This window comes from Sabethes cyaneus, chromosome 1 (assembly GCF_943734655.1).
Source record: "Sabethes cyaneus chromosome 1, idSabCyanKW18_F2, whole genome shotgun sequence".
Taxonomy (NCBI): domain Eukaryota; kingdom Metazoa; phylum Arthropoda; class Insecta; order Diptera; family Culicidae; genus Sabethes; species Sabethes cyaneus.
The window spans coordinates 140,903,306-140,922,907 of NC_071353.1; the positions used below are offsets into that span (position 1 = coordinate 140,903,306).

Sequence of the window (19,602 nt, forward strand, 5' to 3'; positions counted from 1 at the left end):
AATATCCCACTTTTTTGATTTGTCGACTTTCCAAACTTTCGCCTTTGTGACTTTTTGACTTCGATTTTTCACTATTTGCCTTTGAACTTTGCTAATTTTCGAATTTTTGTCTTTTAAACTTTTCTATTGTTTGCTTCCAGTGATTGGCGGTTTTCGGTGAAAATAAATATAAATTCAAGGGCCAATACAACTGTCCGTATGCTTCATTCATCATCTATGGACAAAATTTTGCCACTCTACACTATACGCTCTATCTACTTTTCGACTTTCCGACATTCCATTCCTTATTGTTGACTTTTTGACTTTTCTAATCTATACCTTTTGACTTTTTTTTTCAATTTCAGGCTTTTGGCTAAACTTTAATTGGACTTGTGACATTTGATTTGGTTTTTTCACCTCTGGTTGTTGGTCTGTTGGACTCGTTCGACTAGTTCGACTTTTCGTCTTTTGGACTTTTGCTATTGGGGACTGTGGAAAATTCGGACTTTTCGTATTTTCGACTTTTTAAACTTTCTGACTTTTGAAATGCTTTAACCTTCTAAGCACTTATCCTAAGCTCTTGGACTCTCTTAATCTCCACACTTAAAAAAAAAATTTGCCGAGATTTGGACAGCCGAGCGTTCGGTGAAAATTTCAGTTTTGCAAATCGACGTTTACGGATCTTTACTAACGTTGGGCATGATAAAAAAATTTACCGAACGCTCGGCTGTCCAAATCTCGGCAAAATTTTGCTGACTTCAGCACTTTTTTTAAGTGTGTCTGAGAATCTCGGACATGCATGGGCTTTCTCTAAATCTCTTGGTCTCTCCTGTACTCTTTAACTCTCTTGGAATTTATTATTACTTCTCGAATTATCGGTTTTTAAACGTTTCGGCTTTCAGACTATTCGACTTTTGGATTTCTGTACTTTTTGAGTTTCAAAACTTTTAACTTTTAAACTTTTCAGAAATTTAATCCTTCGACCATTCGACTTTCGGTTTTTGGTATTAACAACTTTTAAATTTTTCGATCTTTCCACATTCGACTTTCAGGTTTTTGATTTGCGTACTTTTGCACTTTTCTACTTTTCGACTCTTCGACTTAAGAACTTTTCAAATTTTAAACCTTTGAATTTTTGTATTTTTGACTTTGCGACGTTTCGACCACTCAACTTTACGAACTATTGAATTTTCGAACTTTTAATTTTTCAACCTTTTAATTTCTGTATTTCTTTTTGACTTTTCGACTGTTTGACTCTTTAACATTTCGAATTTTTGTCTTATTGTGCTTCGACTTTTGTACTTTTGACTTGTCGGATTTTCCACTTTATGAGATTTTTGATTGGACTTGTGACATTTGCTTTTGACTTTTGTAGTTCTGGCTTTTGGCCTCTTTCAACTTCTTCGAATTTTGAACTTTTGGATTTTGTCAATTTTCTTAGACGTTTTGACTTTCCGACTTTTGGAATTCAGCCTTTTTAGCTTTGCAGTTTCTCGTCTTTTCCCGACTTCTATTGTTAGATTTTGTCACCGCGAATTTTATATCTCACTTTAGTTGTTATTTTCGGTGAAAATAAAGACTATGATGCTTTCAGCGGACGTTTCGATTTACTATCCTTCAGACGTTTCGACTTCCTTCCTTCTATAGTTATAGAGGACGACGCAGTGAGAATAGATGATTAATGCGTAGGATACTTACTGAAGGATAGTAAGTCGAAACGTCCGCTGAAAGCATCATAGTCTTTATTTTCACCGAAAAAATCAACTAAAGTGAGATATATATTTTCCCGACTTCTGTATAATTCGACTTTTTGTCTTTTCGACCTTTCTATTTTTCGACTTTTCAAACTTTTGTCTTGGGCTTTTTACTCTTAGCTTGATCTCTTGGACTCTCTTGGAATTTATAGCTTGACTTTTTGAACCTTCGGCTTTTAGACATTTGGATTTTTTGTCTTTTCAACTTTGCGACTGGACTCGACTTCTGGATTTCTAATCTTTTCAATTTTTCAATCTTTTGAACATTTCAGAAATTTATCCTTTCGAAGATTGGGGGTTTACATTTTTCGACCTTTTGATACTCGACTTCCAGGTTTTCGACCGGTTTTTTGCACTTTTTGATTTGTTACTCTTCGACTTATGGAATTTTCAACTTTTCAAAATTTCCAATTTCCGTCATTAGTATTTTCGACCTTTTGATTTTTATCTTTCTAAACTTTCGACAGTTTGACTGTTTAACATTTCGAATTTTCGTATTTTTGTATTTTCGACTTTTGGACTTTTGTAATTTTAACTAGACGGATTTTCTACTTAACGAGATTTTGATTGGACTTTTAACATTCGCTTTTGACCTTTTGGAATTCTGGCTTTTGGTCTCTTGAACTTGTTCGCCTTTTTGTCTTTCGAACTTTTGGAATTTTTCACTTTCCTAGTTTTAGATTTTTCAACTCTTCGGGTTTTCGACTATTCTAGACTTTTTTTCAATTCGACGTTTCATCTTTCCGACCTTTCTATTTTTCAACTTTCCAAGTTCTTCTCTTGGGCTCTTGGACTCTCCTGGATTCTCTAGAAGTCTCTTGAATTCTTTTGGATCTTTGCACCCTCTTGGACTCTCTTGGACTCGCTTGGTTGTTGTACTTCAGATTTCAGAAGTATGAACACAGTTTTAGCCGAAATCTATGTACTGTGAGTGAAAGTAAACCTTACAAAATGTTAAACCCTGAGTTAATTGAAAATGGTGCCAATAAAATAGTTTTGCGGAAAGTGCCATCCTAGAAATAGAATTACGGCAACAAAATGCAGGATTAGAAATTAAAATTCGGCTTAGAAAATGTTGTTGAGCATCTTAATAGAACCTGAAAATGGAAAAGAATTAACTTTGCCATTGAATTCTACTATTGTTTTATTATTTTGATAGATAGGCAATTCGCCTCCGACTTGAACGCTTCATCAGCATCTGTTTAGAAATAGATAGGAACGCTTGTAGCCTGTGGTAAGTAGTTCTATATCCAGCGTTTTCAAAATTGGTTGGCAAGAACCTCCAATTCTGTCCAATTCTGGATTGCACCGCACTATCATCGAGAATAGTAGCCGGTTCCGAACCGTTGGACCAGCAGAATCCTCAGCTACCGGAACATGTGTCAGCAGACAAGAGTTCACGTGCTTGCTGCTTTCGCTAGCAGGCTACGGAGAACATCGGAAGAATGACTTTTTCGAAAAGCATCAGGTTATTCTTGACGGTGCGCACCAGTTGCTCCCAGTTACCACCAGTTTGTAGCGAACTTTTTTATTCGATCACTTTGATTAATCGCTATTGGCATGTCCCGTAGCTCTCGAGTGATTATCACGAAGTTTGTTTTTCAGCCTTTACTGCCACAGTCCATTGCGCGTATTTACTCTGTGTAGCATGGTTCTCCTCGTGCACTCGTTCATTCGTGATTATCATAAACTGCGCACGATGTTAATCCTGTGAGACCAAAACACCCGTCAAGTCTTTCGCGCTCAGGCCCAGCATAAGCACAGACACAGTTTGTTCCTAAGCGCGAAACTATAATCCGCTCTAAGCGCGAAACTATAATCCGCTACTCATTCAAGAGCTAGTTGAAAAGCAACCGGACAACGACAAGCATCGGTGGGTGCATTTCAAGCGACGAAAGAAAAATGTAACCCTTAAGACTTTCACCGATTTCCTCTCCGAAATAGTACCGGATGCCAGCTAAGTCGTTGCTCGTTGGAAGCCGTCCCATGTGTCTCTTAATGATCACGGATCAGCGTTATGCAAGCTTAAGCTGAGATGCAACGTCAGGAGCTATAGACAACAACATAACGAACTTCTCTATCTTCTAACCGACGGCGCCATTGGAACCAGCGTGCACATCCGGACGGAAAATGATACCAGGCGGTTGGCCTGCCCTGTTGAGAAAAGTCCATCACCGTCCTGGCTTTTCTGGACGAAAGAGCATCGGTAACTCTAGTGGAAAAGAATCTGACAGATCGCTTGGACGTTTCTGGGATCCACGAAAAGCTGACGATGAAGTGCACGGCAGACAATGCTAACGTGGAGAATGATTCCAAAGTGACTTGACGCGGCCCATGTGACACCATCGGCAACGCACATGGGCGGCATATAGGAGCGAACAGTGAGGTCCGTGAAAGAGGTTATGAAGCCGGTAGAGGATAAAACAAAGATCGATTATTACAGTTTATTGTAATTTAAGGTTCTTCCTTTCGCAACGAAAAGTCCGGTCCTACGTGACTACTAGTTGCCTAACTTGAAAAGAGAAAAAACTATGAATTAGTTGATTCCGAACATTCGCGCTTCATTCGCGGTTCAGTTTCACGAAGGTCTTCTGATTTGCTTTTGCCCATTTTGTATCATGAAATGTTTATCTTCTTTAAACGTTTAATACTTGTAGATCAAAGACTATTTTTAAGATTTAAGATTTGGGAGTTATTTCAGACATTTTATCGGTTTGTACAGGCATGGAGTGCCGCCATGTGGAAACTATATTTCTTTAAAAACAATGACAGGCAAATCATGAAAGAAATCGTTGATTTGGTACATTTTGTATGTCACGGTATAAGCACAGTGATTCATAGTGCCCCAATGTTAATCGAGCATTTTTTCTCGACCTGATCGGTGGTAATCCAACCCGACGTCAATATCGTGAAAGCTTGCTGACCGACTGTCCGCTCACCAGAGAGCAACAAGGACCACCCGAACGTGAATTGTATTTAGTTATTAACATAGAAATAATGTCATCTTGATAATAAATCTACGAAGCAGCGTGTTTCAGTAAACATGCAGCCACCACTAACTACCAACAAGGGACTCCGTCACATAAACATTCAAAACTGTTGCATCCATTTCGGTGGATTATCTCCAACGCAGAATTCGGGTATAACTTATCTACGTTCCCGGTAGAACAAAATCCAATTTTATATTCGACATGATGTATGGAATATGCTACATTTTAACCGCACAATGACTACCACTTTCGAAATAATCTACAAAACAGCAGAATATTGTTCAGTTCTGCCTATTCCAATTTACCCGGACCCGCCCATTTGGTTCGGGCATGGCAAATCACCGAAAGCCATTTACCACCCGATGCACCTTGTGTCGAGCAGCAATCAGTGGCGCTTTATCAATTACTTCTGTACAATTAAACAGGCAGCACGCAAGACCTCCCTGGCCGCCTCCCTGGATGGTGAACCGCTCGTGATCCCACCGAATGTAGATATTAGCCATCGTCGCAGGCAGAGCCGTTCGAAACACTCGAATACAGTTTTATTATGTGTTTTGCTTAAGAGTGTACGAGTGTGTGATTAATGATTGCCATAATCGCACCACGAAGCAAATGTTGAACAAAAGTTGGACAACCACCCCACCGAGCAGAGGGGGGGGGGGGGGGTCGGTCGGTGATGATGTTCTGAGATTCGCTTCTCACTTCCCGGTGCGTTGGTAAGCGCGGGACGAACGGCTGCTGCTGAACGTTGAACCTGATAATTATTTATAAATCCTGTAAGTAGCTGGTTGTCCAGAACCAGAGTCCGGACTGGTCCGGTCGGTGTAAGTGTGTCGGTTTGTGTGTGTATACACAATGGTTGTCGGGTGACCTGTATCCATAGATCGCTTTGGGTATGCTCGGTTTGAGGGCAATGTTGGACAACGTGATACAGTGTTTCAAGCACGGGCTACACTCCGTGGAGGGTCCACCGTCCGACCGGCAGTGCAGGATGAAGAGGGCGAAGCTTAGTGGAACGGGAAGCTTTGATAATGAAACGAACGGATACTGAACTCATTAATTTAGTCGAATCTGCGTCGTCTAGTGGCGCCAAGGGAACAAGTAGTGAAAAGCAAGCTGCAGTTCGCTTTGATTTGCAGTGGAATATTAGAGTTAGGTCGGAAAACGGCGCGACGGTACAGATTCCGGGACGAAGCTTGTCGTACAATCTCGCTTTGGCATTTTCTTCCTTACATGTGCATCTTTTCTCGGATTACTTCGCATTCCATTTAAATAGGAATTAGGAGAACTTGTACAACCTGTGTAGGGAACTTTTCTCAACATAATTTTATCCCGTTGATGTTCCTATCTCAGCTTGAAATAAAAATTCGCCCTTAAGTGAACGGAAAATTGAAAATGAAAATGTCATTTAATTCCAAGCTGAATCAATATCTTCTTGACATTTCATCTGTCACCAATTGCTCAGAGCAACTAAATCAAACCAAAGTAACACAAAAGTATTGCATGAAAAAATAATCAAACCACTTCCAGCGAATGAGCCCTGAGTACTTCTCGCATAGTCATTTGCCTGCCGGCAGCTCGGTCACGTACAATATACTCGAACTTTGTTAGCACCATTGGCATTGTAAACACAATTTTTTCCCAATTTTCCCAAAACACAATAAATTTTTGATATTCAGTTAGTCAAATTGATTTACAGCTCATTTTCCATCCTGTCGCCAAGTGCACAATTTATTACTGCTCAGTTTCTTTATCTGAGAGTTCCCACACCCGGCCGGAATGCCATCTCCATCGGGGGGCTCGATGAGGAGGAGCGTGAGGCGTGACTGTATCGTCGACAGAGCAGCCTGCAGCAGCGTCTTCCCCGGTGCCTTACAACACACCTAGTACAACAGGCATACACACCCATTTTCACCCAGAGTCGTGCACATTTGGGGATAATAAAATATTAAACCCAATAAATTTCCACCGGCGGAGGTCGGCGCGATGAGTTCCCGGGCGCAAGAAGTTCATCTATTTTATCGGATCCCGTTTGTTCGGCAGGCAGCTGAGGAACAAGAAACAAAACTGGAGCTGTAGTAAAACGCACTACGACATTGTGAAGTGAGCCGCGAGAGAAGTTATGGCACGCGCATTCAATGGGAAACTTCTGTTGGTTGTTACTTGTACGGTAATTTCAAATGTCCAAATGTTTAATTAATAAGTATTTATATAAAAGTTTTGCGCATCTTTATCTACAGGATTCGGTATCCAGTTTAGTAAAAACACAACATGATTGACTAGCGCATAAACTAACATGGCTCATACACGAATGTACACTTTACATTTTATGGAATTATCCAAAATTCTTTTACAAAGTTTGTGAAAAAGTTCAACTTGAATGCATATCTCACGGTGAAGGTTTTCCCTAAACCATTTAGACTTAGGAAATTTTCCAGGTCATCAGCGGAAAGCAGTCTAGCATCTAACGGGTATAGTGAAGCAAGTATCTTTGATAAATATGGATAAAAGAAGCGATCCAAGGTTACTCCCCTGTGGAACACCAGAAGCGCTTTCAAAATCATTCGATTCGTGAGAGCCCAATTTCACACGCAATCGACGATAGGCACAAAGCCAGTTAGTGCACCCAACCGGTCCGGGAAAGAAAATTTTGGCCATCAAAATTTTATGGTTGACTTTATCAAAAGCTGATTTCAGTTCCATGTAAACAGTGTTAACTTTAATGTCTTCGCTCATGCTGACTATATAGTGTGACGTAAATTCATTTAAGTTTACAGAAATAGATATTAATTTTCACTTTTTATCCGGCTTTTCAGCCTTTTTAGAAATCAGAACAGATTTTTAAATTCTTTCCGACGTTTCGGCTTTGTATTTAAGCCGGAACATCGTAAAGAATTTAAAACTCTGTTCTGTTTTCTAAAAAAGACTAAAAAGCTAGACATAAAGTGAAAATTAACGTGAAAAAGACACCAGTCGATATAATACATTTTACAGGAATCTCTCGAGAAAAAAGTCCTATTGATCGGTTGAAATATTAGAATTCTATCGGTCCCTGCAGCAGTGGACGATTCAATTCCTCTGATAGTAGCTTCAACATGTTGTCATTTACTTATCAAAAACACTCGAAAAATGCTTCGCAAATAGGTAGCATATGACATCAAGTTAGTCCACATACTCTTCGCCAAGAATCATAGTAGAGGAAAGACCACTGCCATTGCGTTTTTCGTTAATGAACGCCCAGCAAAGTTTTGGCCTGTTTTTGAGATTGGGCGGCGCGGCGGTTCTTTCACGCTTTAGTTTTTCAAGATTACGGCTGTAGTTTTTCAAGAGGTGGGTAAATTTGAAACAGTTGGGTGAGAGTTGCTATTAGGAATTCCACAGATTCGTTGATATTAGCCATTTCATACAATGGGGACCAATCATCAACCGAGATAGCTTCGTTAGGTGAATCAAAATCAGTCCGTTTATAGACTAACCTGGACCTGGACCTGCATCTGGACCTGAACCTGGACCTGGACCTGGTCTTGGACTGGGTCTTAAACTTAACCTAGGACGTGGTCTTGGACTTGGTCTGGGACTTGGTTTTGTCGTTGGACTTGGACTGAGTCTTGGTTTTTATCGTGAACTTGGTGATGGACTTGGTGTTAGACTTGGTCTTGGACCTAGTCTTGAACTTAGTTTTGTTCTTGGTCTTGGACTGGGTTTTTGACTTGGACTTGGTGTTGGATTGGGTCTTAGAGCTGATCTTGGAATTGGTCATAGTCTTGGCATTGGACCTAGACTTCAACTTGGAATTGGACTGGCTCTTGAACCTGGGCTTGGACTTGGTTTTTGATTTGGTCTTGGACCTAGTTTTCGACTTGGAATTGGACTGGGTTTTAAACTTGATCTTGGATTTGGGCTTGAGCTTGGTCTTGGACCTAGTCTTCACACTTAAATTTTTTTTACCAAACACCGCTATTTTTCGGTATTATGTTCGGTAAAAAATTTAAGTGTGTTCGACTTGGAATTGGACTGGGTTTTAGACCTGGACTTGGACTTGGTCTTGAGCTTGGGCTTCAACTTGGTCTTGGAATTTGTCACTGATTTGGCTTTGGACTTGGTCTTTGGTTTGGTCTTGGACCCAGTTTTCGACTTGGAATTGGACTGAGTCTTGAACCTGGACCTGGACCTGCACTTGATCTTGGACTTGGTCTTGGACTTGGATGCGGATTTCGTTTTAGACTTGATCATGGACTTCTTGGACTTGCAATGGGTCCTAGACTTGATCTTGGACTTGGAAGGGGATCATGGACTTGGACTTGGTATTGGACCAAGTTTTGAACTTGGTCTTGGAATGGCTCTTGGACTTGAACTGAGTCGTGAAATTGGTCTTGGATTTGGATTTCAGCTTGGATGTGGTCATGGACATGGTCTTGGACTTGTTCTGGCTCTTGGTCTTGGACATGGTCTTGGAGTTGGTCTGGAACTTGCTTTTGTCGTTGGTCGTGGACTTGGTCGTGAACTTGGTATTGGACTTGGTGTTAGACATGGACTTGGTCTTTGATTTGGTCTTGGACTTGGTCTTGGATTTGATCTTTGACTTGGTGTTGGACTGGGTCCTGAACCTGCTCTTTGACTTGATTTTGGACTGGTTCTGGGACACGGTCTTGGGCCTAGTCTTGGACTTGGTTTTGTAGTTGATTTTGAACTTGGTCTTGAATTGGGTCTTGGACTTGGTCTTTGACATGGTGTTGGCGTTTGTCTTAAGATTGGTCTTGAACTTGGTCTTGGAGTTGGTGTTGGACTCGGTCTTGAACTTAGTATGGGACTTACGTGGTCTTCGACTTTTTATTTATTTATTCTTCGGATCATCAGGTCTACATGAGATAAAAAAACTACTAACTAACAAATTAAAATGAACTACGATTACGTAAACGACACTTGAACGTTTCACTGCTAATATTAAAATCAAACAAGTAGAACACAGAGTTAAAAACTGCACACATAGCGGTAACAGGTTCATTTTGCCCATATAATGTCCGATGAAATGGAATTCTGAGGAAGTCAGTAGAACGAAGAATTCTCGAGGGCGCGTTCATATTGACCCTTGCCAGAATCCAAGGGGCATCAATTCTTCCACATAAAATATTTCCAACAAATACAGCACGCATATCATCCCTTCTCTTTTCCAATGTGTCCATGTCCAGCAGCTTACACCTGTGTTCATATGGAGGAAGTTCGACTGGATCCGTCCAGGGCAGATCCCGAAGCGCGTATCTGATAAACCTTTTTTGTACAGATTCGATCCGTGCAGTCCAAAGGCCGGTGTAAGGGCTCCAAACAACAGCTGCCGTCTCCAATGATGAGCGTACAAGTGCATAATACAAGGCTCTTAGGCAGTATGGATCACGAAACTTTCTTGCAATTTTCATTATGAACCCTAGGTTCTTGTTTGCTTTGGAAATGATGCTACTGTAGTGGTCCTGAAATGTAAGCTCGGTATCCAACAGAACACCAAGATCCTTGACGACAGTTACGCGTTCAATATTCTGGCCGTTTATGGAATAACTGTATTGGATTGGAGCCTTCTGTCGGCTGTAGCTGATTACAGAGCACTTGGAGACACTGATACTGAGCCGGTTACATACACACCAACCATAAAACAAATCGATTAGCTTCTGTAATTCGATGCAATCAGCGATTGACCGAACTGCAAGGTAGATTTTGAGGTCATCAGCATACACGATTCTGCATCCTGGAGGGAGTATCATGCAGACATCGTTGTAATACAGCGAAAATAGCAAGGGTCCGACGTTGCTGCCCTGAGGGACACCTGAGGTACTCCGGAAGCCGCAAGACTCAGTACTTCCCAATTTCACAGAAAGACAGCGGTTTTCAAGAAAAGATTTCAACCACCGGACAAAAGCAGCAGAGGCACCGAGATGCTTTATCTTAGCAAGCAGTATGGTGTGGTCAACTCGATCGAACGCAGCTTTGATGTCAGTATACACCGTGTCGACTTGTGCTCCACCTTCCATATCTTGTAGACAAAATGAGCTGAATTCCACCAGATTTGTACTGATCGAGCGACCAGGAAAAAAGCCATGCTGATCAGTTGAGATGTATTGTGCAAAACTTCTGTGCAGCGAGCCACCAATGAGGATTTCAAATAATTTCGAGCCAGCGCAAAGCGACGTAATTCCGCGGTAATTGGCAATATCGTTTTTGCTTCCCTTTTTGAACACGGGAAACATATAGGATTTTTTCCAGCATACTGGAAATTTTTCCTGAAGAAGCGATTGGTTAATAATAAACTGTAGAGGTTTCGAAAGAGTAGATGCACAATTTTTCAGTATAATCGACGGTATTCCATCCGGCCCGGGAGATACCGATGATTTCAACTGCTTCAAGGCGGCTTCAACTTCATTTTGCGTGAAACTGGTTATGTTTATATCGCACACGTTTGCAGGAACGAACTTTAGAGCTTCCTGGACGTCAAGGGCTGAAGTACTGCTGCTGACGAATACGCTAGAGAATTGCTGAGCAAAAAGATTACAGATGTCTTCAGTATTGCTGGCAGATAGATCCCCTAGTGACATTTGGGCAGGAAGTCCAGTTTCCTTGCGCTTCTCGTTAACGAATGACCAAAAACGTTTGGGATTTAATTTAAGATGTTGCTGCTTTTGCAAAACATATCTCGAGTAGAGATGGCGGTTATGTGTTCTGTATCGACGTCTGGCTCTAACAAACTCTTGTTTGGTGATCTCGTTCCGTAAACGGGAGTACTTCTTCAGTGCTGCAGATCTCTTACGTTTTAAACGACGAAGCCATGAATTTGACCAGGGTGGTTTCCGCTTAGGCCTGGGTCGAGGGACGAAGTCACGAAAGAATGATAGAAGCAGTTGGTTAAAAAGGGATACAGCCATATTCACATCAACCCCACCCAGGAACGACCAATCCGTTGAATGCAAAGCTTCGTTCAGGCCAGAAAAATCGGTGCGATAGAAATCAAACTCTCGTTCGTCAAGTACCTCTTCGTATCGAATGAGAGGTGGACAGCTAAGAGTGACAAGAATTGGAGGATGTAACGGATCGATTTTGATAATGGCTTCAGGTGGTTGAATTACATCGCACTGATTGACTGCATTGACATTAGCAAACACCAAGTCCAGGGCCCGGTCACGGTCATTCGTGAATGGATTTATCTGCTGCATGTCGAGTAATGCCATACCATCCACGAGCGCACTGTTTGCAGCAGTGAATACTGAGTTAGTCTGGTCGATTCGAACTTTTCCAGAAGCTGGGCAATTCCAACGAAGGCCTGGTTGGTTGTAATCACCGAACAGTAGGTGAAAGTCTAATGGTCCTAGTTTCTCGGATAACGTGAATGCAGAATCTATATGTCGCTCGACGCACTTCAGCGAAGTAGAGAAAACGGGGGGAATATAAACAACGCCTAGACAGATAGTTCGATTGCCTCCATTCACATTAACCCAAAGCTGTTCAATCTCACGATCATCGACAACTGCTGACTCAGAAGAACTGTATCGTTTTGAAACTGCTATAAGCACACCTCCACTTCTTAATTTGCCCGAGCCAAGAGGGTCGCGGTCATTGCGGTAAACATTATATTCCGTTCCAAACAACTGCGGTGAATGGAACCGGTCATTGAGCCAGGTCTCGGTGAGAATCACCACGTCAAATTCAGCATCGCTGGCTGAGATGAAGAAGTCGTCGACTTTGGTGCGCAGACCTCTAACATTTTGATAGTATAGGCGAATACAGTCAGATTTTGGAAGGGTGTCCACAGTAGCAGAAGGAGGGTAGCAGTGTTCCTCCACCGCAACGTCAGCAACTGCCGATGGAGCCAACGTGTCGCCTCCGCCATTCAGGCCATCCACAGCGCTAGAACCATGAGACAATTCAGGAGAAGAATGGCTTGGTGTTGGACCTAGTCTTGGTGTTGGTCTTGGACTTGATCTTAGCTTTTGTCTGGACTTGATCTTGGACTTGGTCTTAGACTGGGTCTTGGACTTGGTCTCGGACATAATCTTGGACTGGGTATTGACCTTGGTCTTGGAATTGGTCATTGACTTGGCATTGGACCTAGTCGACTTGGGATTGGACTGAGTTTTGAACCTGGGCTTGGACTTGGTCTTTGAAATTATTTTGGACATGGTCTTTGGCTTGGTCTTGGATATGGTCTTGAATTTGGTCTTGGAATTGGTCATTGAGTTGGCCTTGGATCCTGTCTTCAACTTGGAATTAAACTGGGTCTTGGAGATGGGCCTGGACTTGGTTTTGGACTTGGTCTTGATATTGGTCTTAAAATTGGTCTTGAATTTGGTCTTGGATTTGGTCTTGGACTTGAATTTGGACTGGGCCTTGGACTTGTCCTTGGGCTTGGTCTTGGACTTCTTCTTGAACTTGGTATTAGACTTCGTGTTAGGCTGAGTCTTGACGACTCGAGCTTTGTTTTGGCCCTGATACTAACAATACTGAAAGTTACCTACCTTTGGTAAAAAAAATCCAGAAAAATTAAAAAATAACCAAATATATCAGAAAGCTCTCTTTTTCTTCTTGCAAAAAGGTTCAAAATTAGTTCAAAACAGTGCTGTAAAAATCTGAAACAAAAAAATGAAACGGACAAGAAGGCTAAAATGTGCCAGAAACCGCTAGAACGTCCAACCAAACTGCATAAATTCAAATTGAAATATAATCTATAAGAAGTCCTGGCAAATTTCAAAGAATGTTCTAAAGAAAAATCTAAACAAAAATTTTTAGTGACCTATTAATGTTTAAAGGCGGCCTGAATAGATCCATGAGAAGCATAAAAATTCTACGAAATTGAAAATAAGTTGAAAAAAATCCATGAACATGAAATGAATGAGAAAAATCGAATAAAAGTTCAAAAATGTTAAAAAACTAGAAAAAATGCTTAAAATTTTGGAGACGTTCAAACCCTTCTACGTTGCTCAGCATAGAAGCTCTTAAGAAACGTAAAATCAAACGGAAAAAAATCTTTTTATTTACCTATATAAAATATCGAGTCCTACCGCTGTCACCACAATAAGGGAATTGATGCTTCTAAAAAAGTTCACTCATGACTGATTTTATATCATTGGAGCAACGTTGAAACGTCTGGTAAACTTAAAAAAGTAAAGGAAATAACAGAAAAAAACCTGAGCCTAAATTAACAAGCAGTGTTTATCGATAAAAGTACTGATTCGGTTTTGAAACACTCTCGAAGGTGATTCCGAAACTTAAACTTTCTGGCAATTCTTTTCCAGCTGAGAATTATTTTATGACAGCGAGATAAAAGTAAATTAAAATTCACGCTTTTTAATACATGAATTGATCGCAAGTGAAACACGAATAACCTTAATTTTGAATCATTGCGATGAGTTTTAATGAATTAAGAAATTTTAGGAAATAAGAAAATGCACTATTTACTTACTTTTACTTATGTGTCCATGTCCGCCGGTCCGGCAGAACAAAGGGATGAAATTAGAGATCTCCACTGCTGACGGTTACCCGCCATGGCTTTTACCTGTCGCCAGGACAGGTTCTCGTCTACAGCCCGGATGTCGTTGGCTAAGCTCCGTCTCCATGAGCCTCTGGGTCTGCCTCTTCTACGCTGTCCTTGTGGATTCCAGTCGAGTGCTGCTCTGCAAACCTCGTTCGCTCCTTTCCTCAAGGTGTGTCCGATCTACTTCCACCTACGCTCACGAATTTCTGTGGCTATCGGCCGTTGATGACACCGACGATGGAGTTCCTCATTGGATATCCAATTATCAGGCCACCAGGCACGAATAATATATCGCAGGCACCGGTTAATGAATACCTGCAGTTTTTGCGTTATCTCCGCTGAGACGCACCACGTTTCGCAGGCATACAGCAGTACGGATTTAACGTTTGAATTAAAGATTCGGGTTTTCGTACGTGAAGTGATCTGGTTTGAGCGCCAAATGTTTCGCAGACCTGCAAAGGCACCCCTGGCCTTCCTGATCCGTGTGGCTATATCAGTCTTGGTACCACCATCGGGCGTTGTTTGGCTACCAAGATATTGAAAGACGGCTACCTGCTCAACTTGTTGTCCCGCTACTGTAAAGTTGGTGGAATTGTCAGTGTTCACTACCATAGACTTAGTTTTCGCTACATTGACTGTGAGACCTGCTGCCTGGGAGCTCTCGGCGAGGTCGTCTAACTTACTCTGCATATCGTTTCGGCGTTGTGCGAGCAAGATAATGTCGTCGGCTAGGTCGAGGTCATTGAGCTGCTCCATCGTTAGAGGATTCCAAGGCAATCCTCGATTTGGTCTACTGTCAATTGCTCCAACTAATATCTCATCCATAACGATGAGAAACAGAAGCGGTGATAAAATGCAGCCCTGTCTCACGCCAGCAGTAACCCTTATGGGGTCGGACAAGACGCCGTCGTGCAAAACCTTGCACGAGAACGCCTCGTACTGAGCCTCGATGAGATGGACTAGCTTATCTGGAACTCCTCTACGCCTAAGTGCGCCCCAGATGTTTTCGTGATTGAGTCGGTCGAACGCCTTTTCGAAGTCAACGAACCCCAGCAGAAGAGAGTCCTGGAATTCGTTGATCTGCTCCAATATAATGCGGAGCGTTGTGATATGGTCTACACATGATCGGCCAGCACGGAATCCAGCTTGCTGCCGCCGGAGAGTAGCGTCGATCTTCTCCTGGATCCGGTTGAGGATTACCTTACAGAGTACTTTGAGAGTAATACAGAGCAACGTGATGCCACGCCAGTTACCGCATTCCGTTAGGTCTCCTTTCTTAGGGACTTTGACCAATATGCCCTGCATCCAGTCCACCGGAAAAGTTGCGGTTTCCCAAATATTGCTGAAAAGCTGATGCATCATCTGGGCTGACAAAGATGGGTCAGCTTTGAGCATTTCGGCTGAAATACGATCTATCCCTGGCGCTCTATTGGATTTCATACTCTTGATGGCTGCTACAATTTCATCCAGCGATGGCGCCTCCGAGTTGACGCGATTTATTCGACGAACTGTAGGCGTCGTACGCTGCTGGTTTTGTTGGTCTCTGACATTTGAAACTCGGAAGAGTTGTTCAAAATGTTCAGTCCATCGCTTAAGCTGTTCTGTACGGTCAGTCAATAGCTGACCAGCTCTGTCCTTTAGCGGCATCTTTGTATTCATCCTGGCACCACTAAGGCGGCGAGAAATATCGTACAACAAACGGATATCACCATTGGCGGCGGCGGTTTCTCCTTGTTCGGCTAGGGAGTTAGTCCAGGCTCTCTTGTCCCGCCTACAAGCACGTTTAACAGCCCTCTCCAGTTCGGCGTATCGTTGACGGGCAGCTGTCTTAGCCGATCTGGTCCGCGCTCGCTCAATGCCGGCTTTCGCCTCTCTCCGCTCGTCGATCTTCCTCCAAGTTTCATCCGAAATCCACTCCCTCCGCCCACTGCGCGCTTTGCCGAGGGTTTCATCACTGGTCGTGATGAAGGCGTTCTTGATGCCGGTCCATTGCTCTTCGACGGTTCCACCAGATGGCAACTCCGAGGCTCGAGATTCAAGTTGTTCAACAAAGGCCCTTTTCACCTCAGGATTCTCCAATCGGCGGACGTCGTAGCGGCACCCAACTTTCTCCTCCCGTCGTTGGACACGTGCGACGCGCAGACGTATCTCAGCGATAACAAGATGATGGTCGGATGCAATGTCAGCGCTGCGTTTGTTGCGTACATCAAGAAGGCTCCTTCTCCATTTCCGGCTGATGCAGATGTGGTCGATTTGGTTTTCTGTTCGGCCGTCGCGGGAAACCCACGTGACTTTATGTACTGGTCTATGGGGGAAGAGCGATCCACCAATGACCATGTCGTTATTACCACAGAATTCTGTAAACAGCTCCCCGTTTTCGCTCATCTCTCCTAGGCCATGGCGTCCCATGACGCGTTCAAGGTCCGCGTTGTGCACTATTCGGATATTGAATTTATTACGTAGAACCGTCAAAAAACATTGTAACACTTATGTTGTTTTTTTCAGTTCAACTGTTAGAACCTTAGAAACTTGGAATATTGCACTGGTTAGGTATGCATTCAATTGAAAGTAGATCTTGAAACCATTTGGTCTATCCATGTGCCGCTTGAAGTTACTGGTAGTGGCTGACGTCGCACGTATATGTTGAGACGTTTGACGACTGCATAATTATCATATGTGACTCGAATAACGTTTTATATTTTTTCGAGCAATAATTTTCTTTTTTGTAACTTGGCAAAAATATGCTTGCTTACGTTTGATCGCAAAATCGCTAGTATTTGCTAGCGTCATCAATTCATGTTTCTCGAATAGAATAAGAGAAATATGAGACAGTAACCAATTGTCAAAATTTAAATCGCTGATGAGCTGGCTATGAGCCATCATCGCGATGAAAATTAGCAACTTAGAGCAATTCTATGACTAGCTGGATTAAGCACAATCCAAAAGGTTAATCGATTGGTATGGATATTCGGAGCTTTAAGAAAGGAGCTTTATAATGAAAATGAGGTTCTTAATTTTGAATGGAATTTGCACGCAAGAATGGTATCTTTCATAAAAGATTCCAATGCTTCCATAGTTTATTCTAATTTGCTTAAGAAATTTCAGCTTTTTTTTTAATGAAGATGGAATAAATCATCCGAAACAATGGATTTTCTGCAACAAAGCACTAGCAACTAGCAGACAGCAAACAATGCCAAATGCAATATTTTCGCATTAACAAAGGAGCCAAAAGCTCTTCTCTACCCCAGTTTCGAGTACGAAAAGTTTGTCGAAATTAAAAATTAAAAGTGAAAAAATTAAAAAACTTCCTTCAGCCTCCATGGAGGACGGTGAACACGTAATACGGCGAATTAGCATGCATCCCACAGTACCGCAGCACCATTTTCCGGTGCGAAACAACATTAATAATGTCGGATTCTAATTTATCCCACTTTCCCGAGTGGTGGCTGTGACGTACCGTCGACGTACGCCGCGCAACGACAAACGATGCGGAAATCTTAAGCAGCAGCAGTAACGGCCCCATCACGTTATGAGTGATACATTTTTCAGCCGTCATTTACCCCCACCTACCGACCGTACTCCGCTCCTTTCATACACTCACTCACTCGTTCGGTCAAAAACGTAAACGGAGTAGGATGCTGCAGCAGCGCAGGTAAATTGACGCCTTTGTCGAGCGCGGGCGGGAGTCTAGGCTCGGAAGTCCTAAATCATCATTACCTTGATTGCCAGTAGTGCCAGCGATAGGATGAGAGAAAGGTGCTCTAAGAGGATTTACTTTCGAGCTTCATACCGGGGCGTTGTTACGTCAGTCAGTCAGTCAGTTAGGCAGTGAAAACACATACAGGATGCAAAGAAAATTGGTCTAGATTTTGGGGTTAACTCCGATCCTTAGTTTTGGCGCATTTTTACAGCAGTCAGTCAGCTTTTCGTTAATGACAAATGTGCCACACTACGGGATCTGCAAAATCCGTGAGCGCGAAATTCGCCATCTGTTTCCAAACAGATCTGCTGCTTGTCGAGTTGGGTGCGAATTTTCTGACCGCATGTTCCGTCTGCCGTCGTAGGAACGAGCAACTTTTACGCTTCGGAAAAAGTATTCGAGTAAGATGCATTGCGAAAAATCAGCTTCTATGCTTGGCTCGGTGGTCGGCTTTTTCCGCTGCGTGTTTGCGCCCTTCCTCGTTGTGACGTGTGACGTGCGGGGCCAGGCCAGGAAACTTTTTAAAATCCTCCCAATCCTTCGCTGAGCCAGGTGGTCGCAGCGGAGAGAAAAGCGAACATTCGTGGTGAGGCGACGACGATGTCGTAGGAGGCACGGGGGCACGATCTATTGTACGCATTACATTACGGAGGATAATTTATGAACATCCCGGTATCTGTGCTCCCGCACGCATCCGCAGTCCGTCTAATAATGTAGGAACATTCTGCTATAAACCCGGTGATGTTATTTTTTTTATTCAGTGTTTGTCGTTTGGCTTCCCGAAGGACTAAAGCGAACTTGTTAAGTCGCACACGTCGCCATCGTTTGTAGCTACATGTACCCTGTCGGCTGCTGCCCTTGTCTCAACGGTGACGGTGCGGTGGACGCCGAGCTATGCGCTGGATCTGTTCCCCGTTGGAGACTCAAACCCGCCGAAATCAACAGCGGCTGACATGGTGATGATAAAAGAAAAATGGAATGTGCTACAGCTTTGCCATGCTAAGGAGGGTTTCGCTTGTACGTGCGGAAGCTCCTGCTGCCAACCGAACGCCTCCGTGGCACCGACGTCGCCCACGACGACGACGACGACGACGTACGGATTCAACGTGATATTTTTCCGGCCGGATTCCTATACTGCTGCTGCTACTGGTGCCAATCGGCCAAATCCTGCGGCGATTTCGAACATTCGCTCACGGCGTGATAGGTGATTTGGTGATTGGTGTTTGATGACTTCACACCGGAAGCTCCACAGCTTTTATCAGCGTTGAATGCGGAGTCACAGATAGGAAAAAATGCCAAGAAGGACTTACTTTCCCTGTCGAACAAAAAACACCTCTGGCATTAAAAGCAACCATTAGCAGTGCAGTAAGAACGAAAATAGTCTGCTCGGGGTGTACTCATTCCGCAGCCTGCCTCTACCATCGGATTCCACCGAACCCAGATTAATCTTCAATAATGCAAATACAAAAAAAATGAACTACTATTCATAATGAATGGGCATTTCACAGTACAATCGGAGTTTACAAAAGTTTCGGATCAAGAGCGAGTCGGGAAAATAGAGGCAAGTTTTCAAGTGGTTAAAGTAGAAAATAACGAACTTTTCTCCCTTTGCCTCCCCTTACCGAGACTAGTAGCTGCTAAAGGAGAGCAATCGGTGGTTCGCGTGGA

General features: G+C 42.9%; 1 protein-coding gene across 1 annotated transcript; it reads right to left on the reverse strand.

Annotated features, from left to right (window-relative positions):
* Positions 1 to 2,924: 2,924 nt before the first annotated feature.
* LOC128746308 (uncharacterized) lies at positions 2,925 to 12,795 on the reverse strand. The gene is made up of 2 exons (XM_053843356.1): positions 10,981 to 12,795; positions 2,925 to 3,158 (listed from the first exon to the last, which is right to left on the reverse strand). The coding sequence occupies exons 1-2, from the start codon at positions 12,793 to 12,795 to the stop codon at positions 2,925 to 2,927; spliced, it is 2,049 nt and encodes a 682-aa protein (XP_053699331.1).
* Positions 12,796 to 19,602: the final 6,807 nt, after the last annotated feature.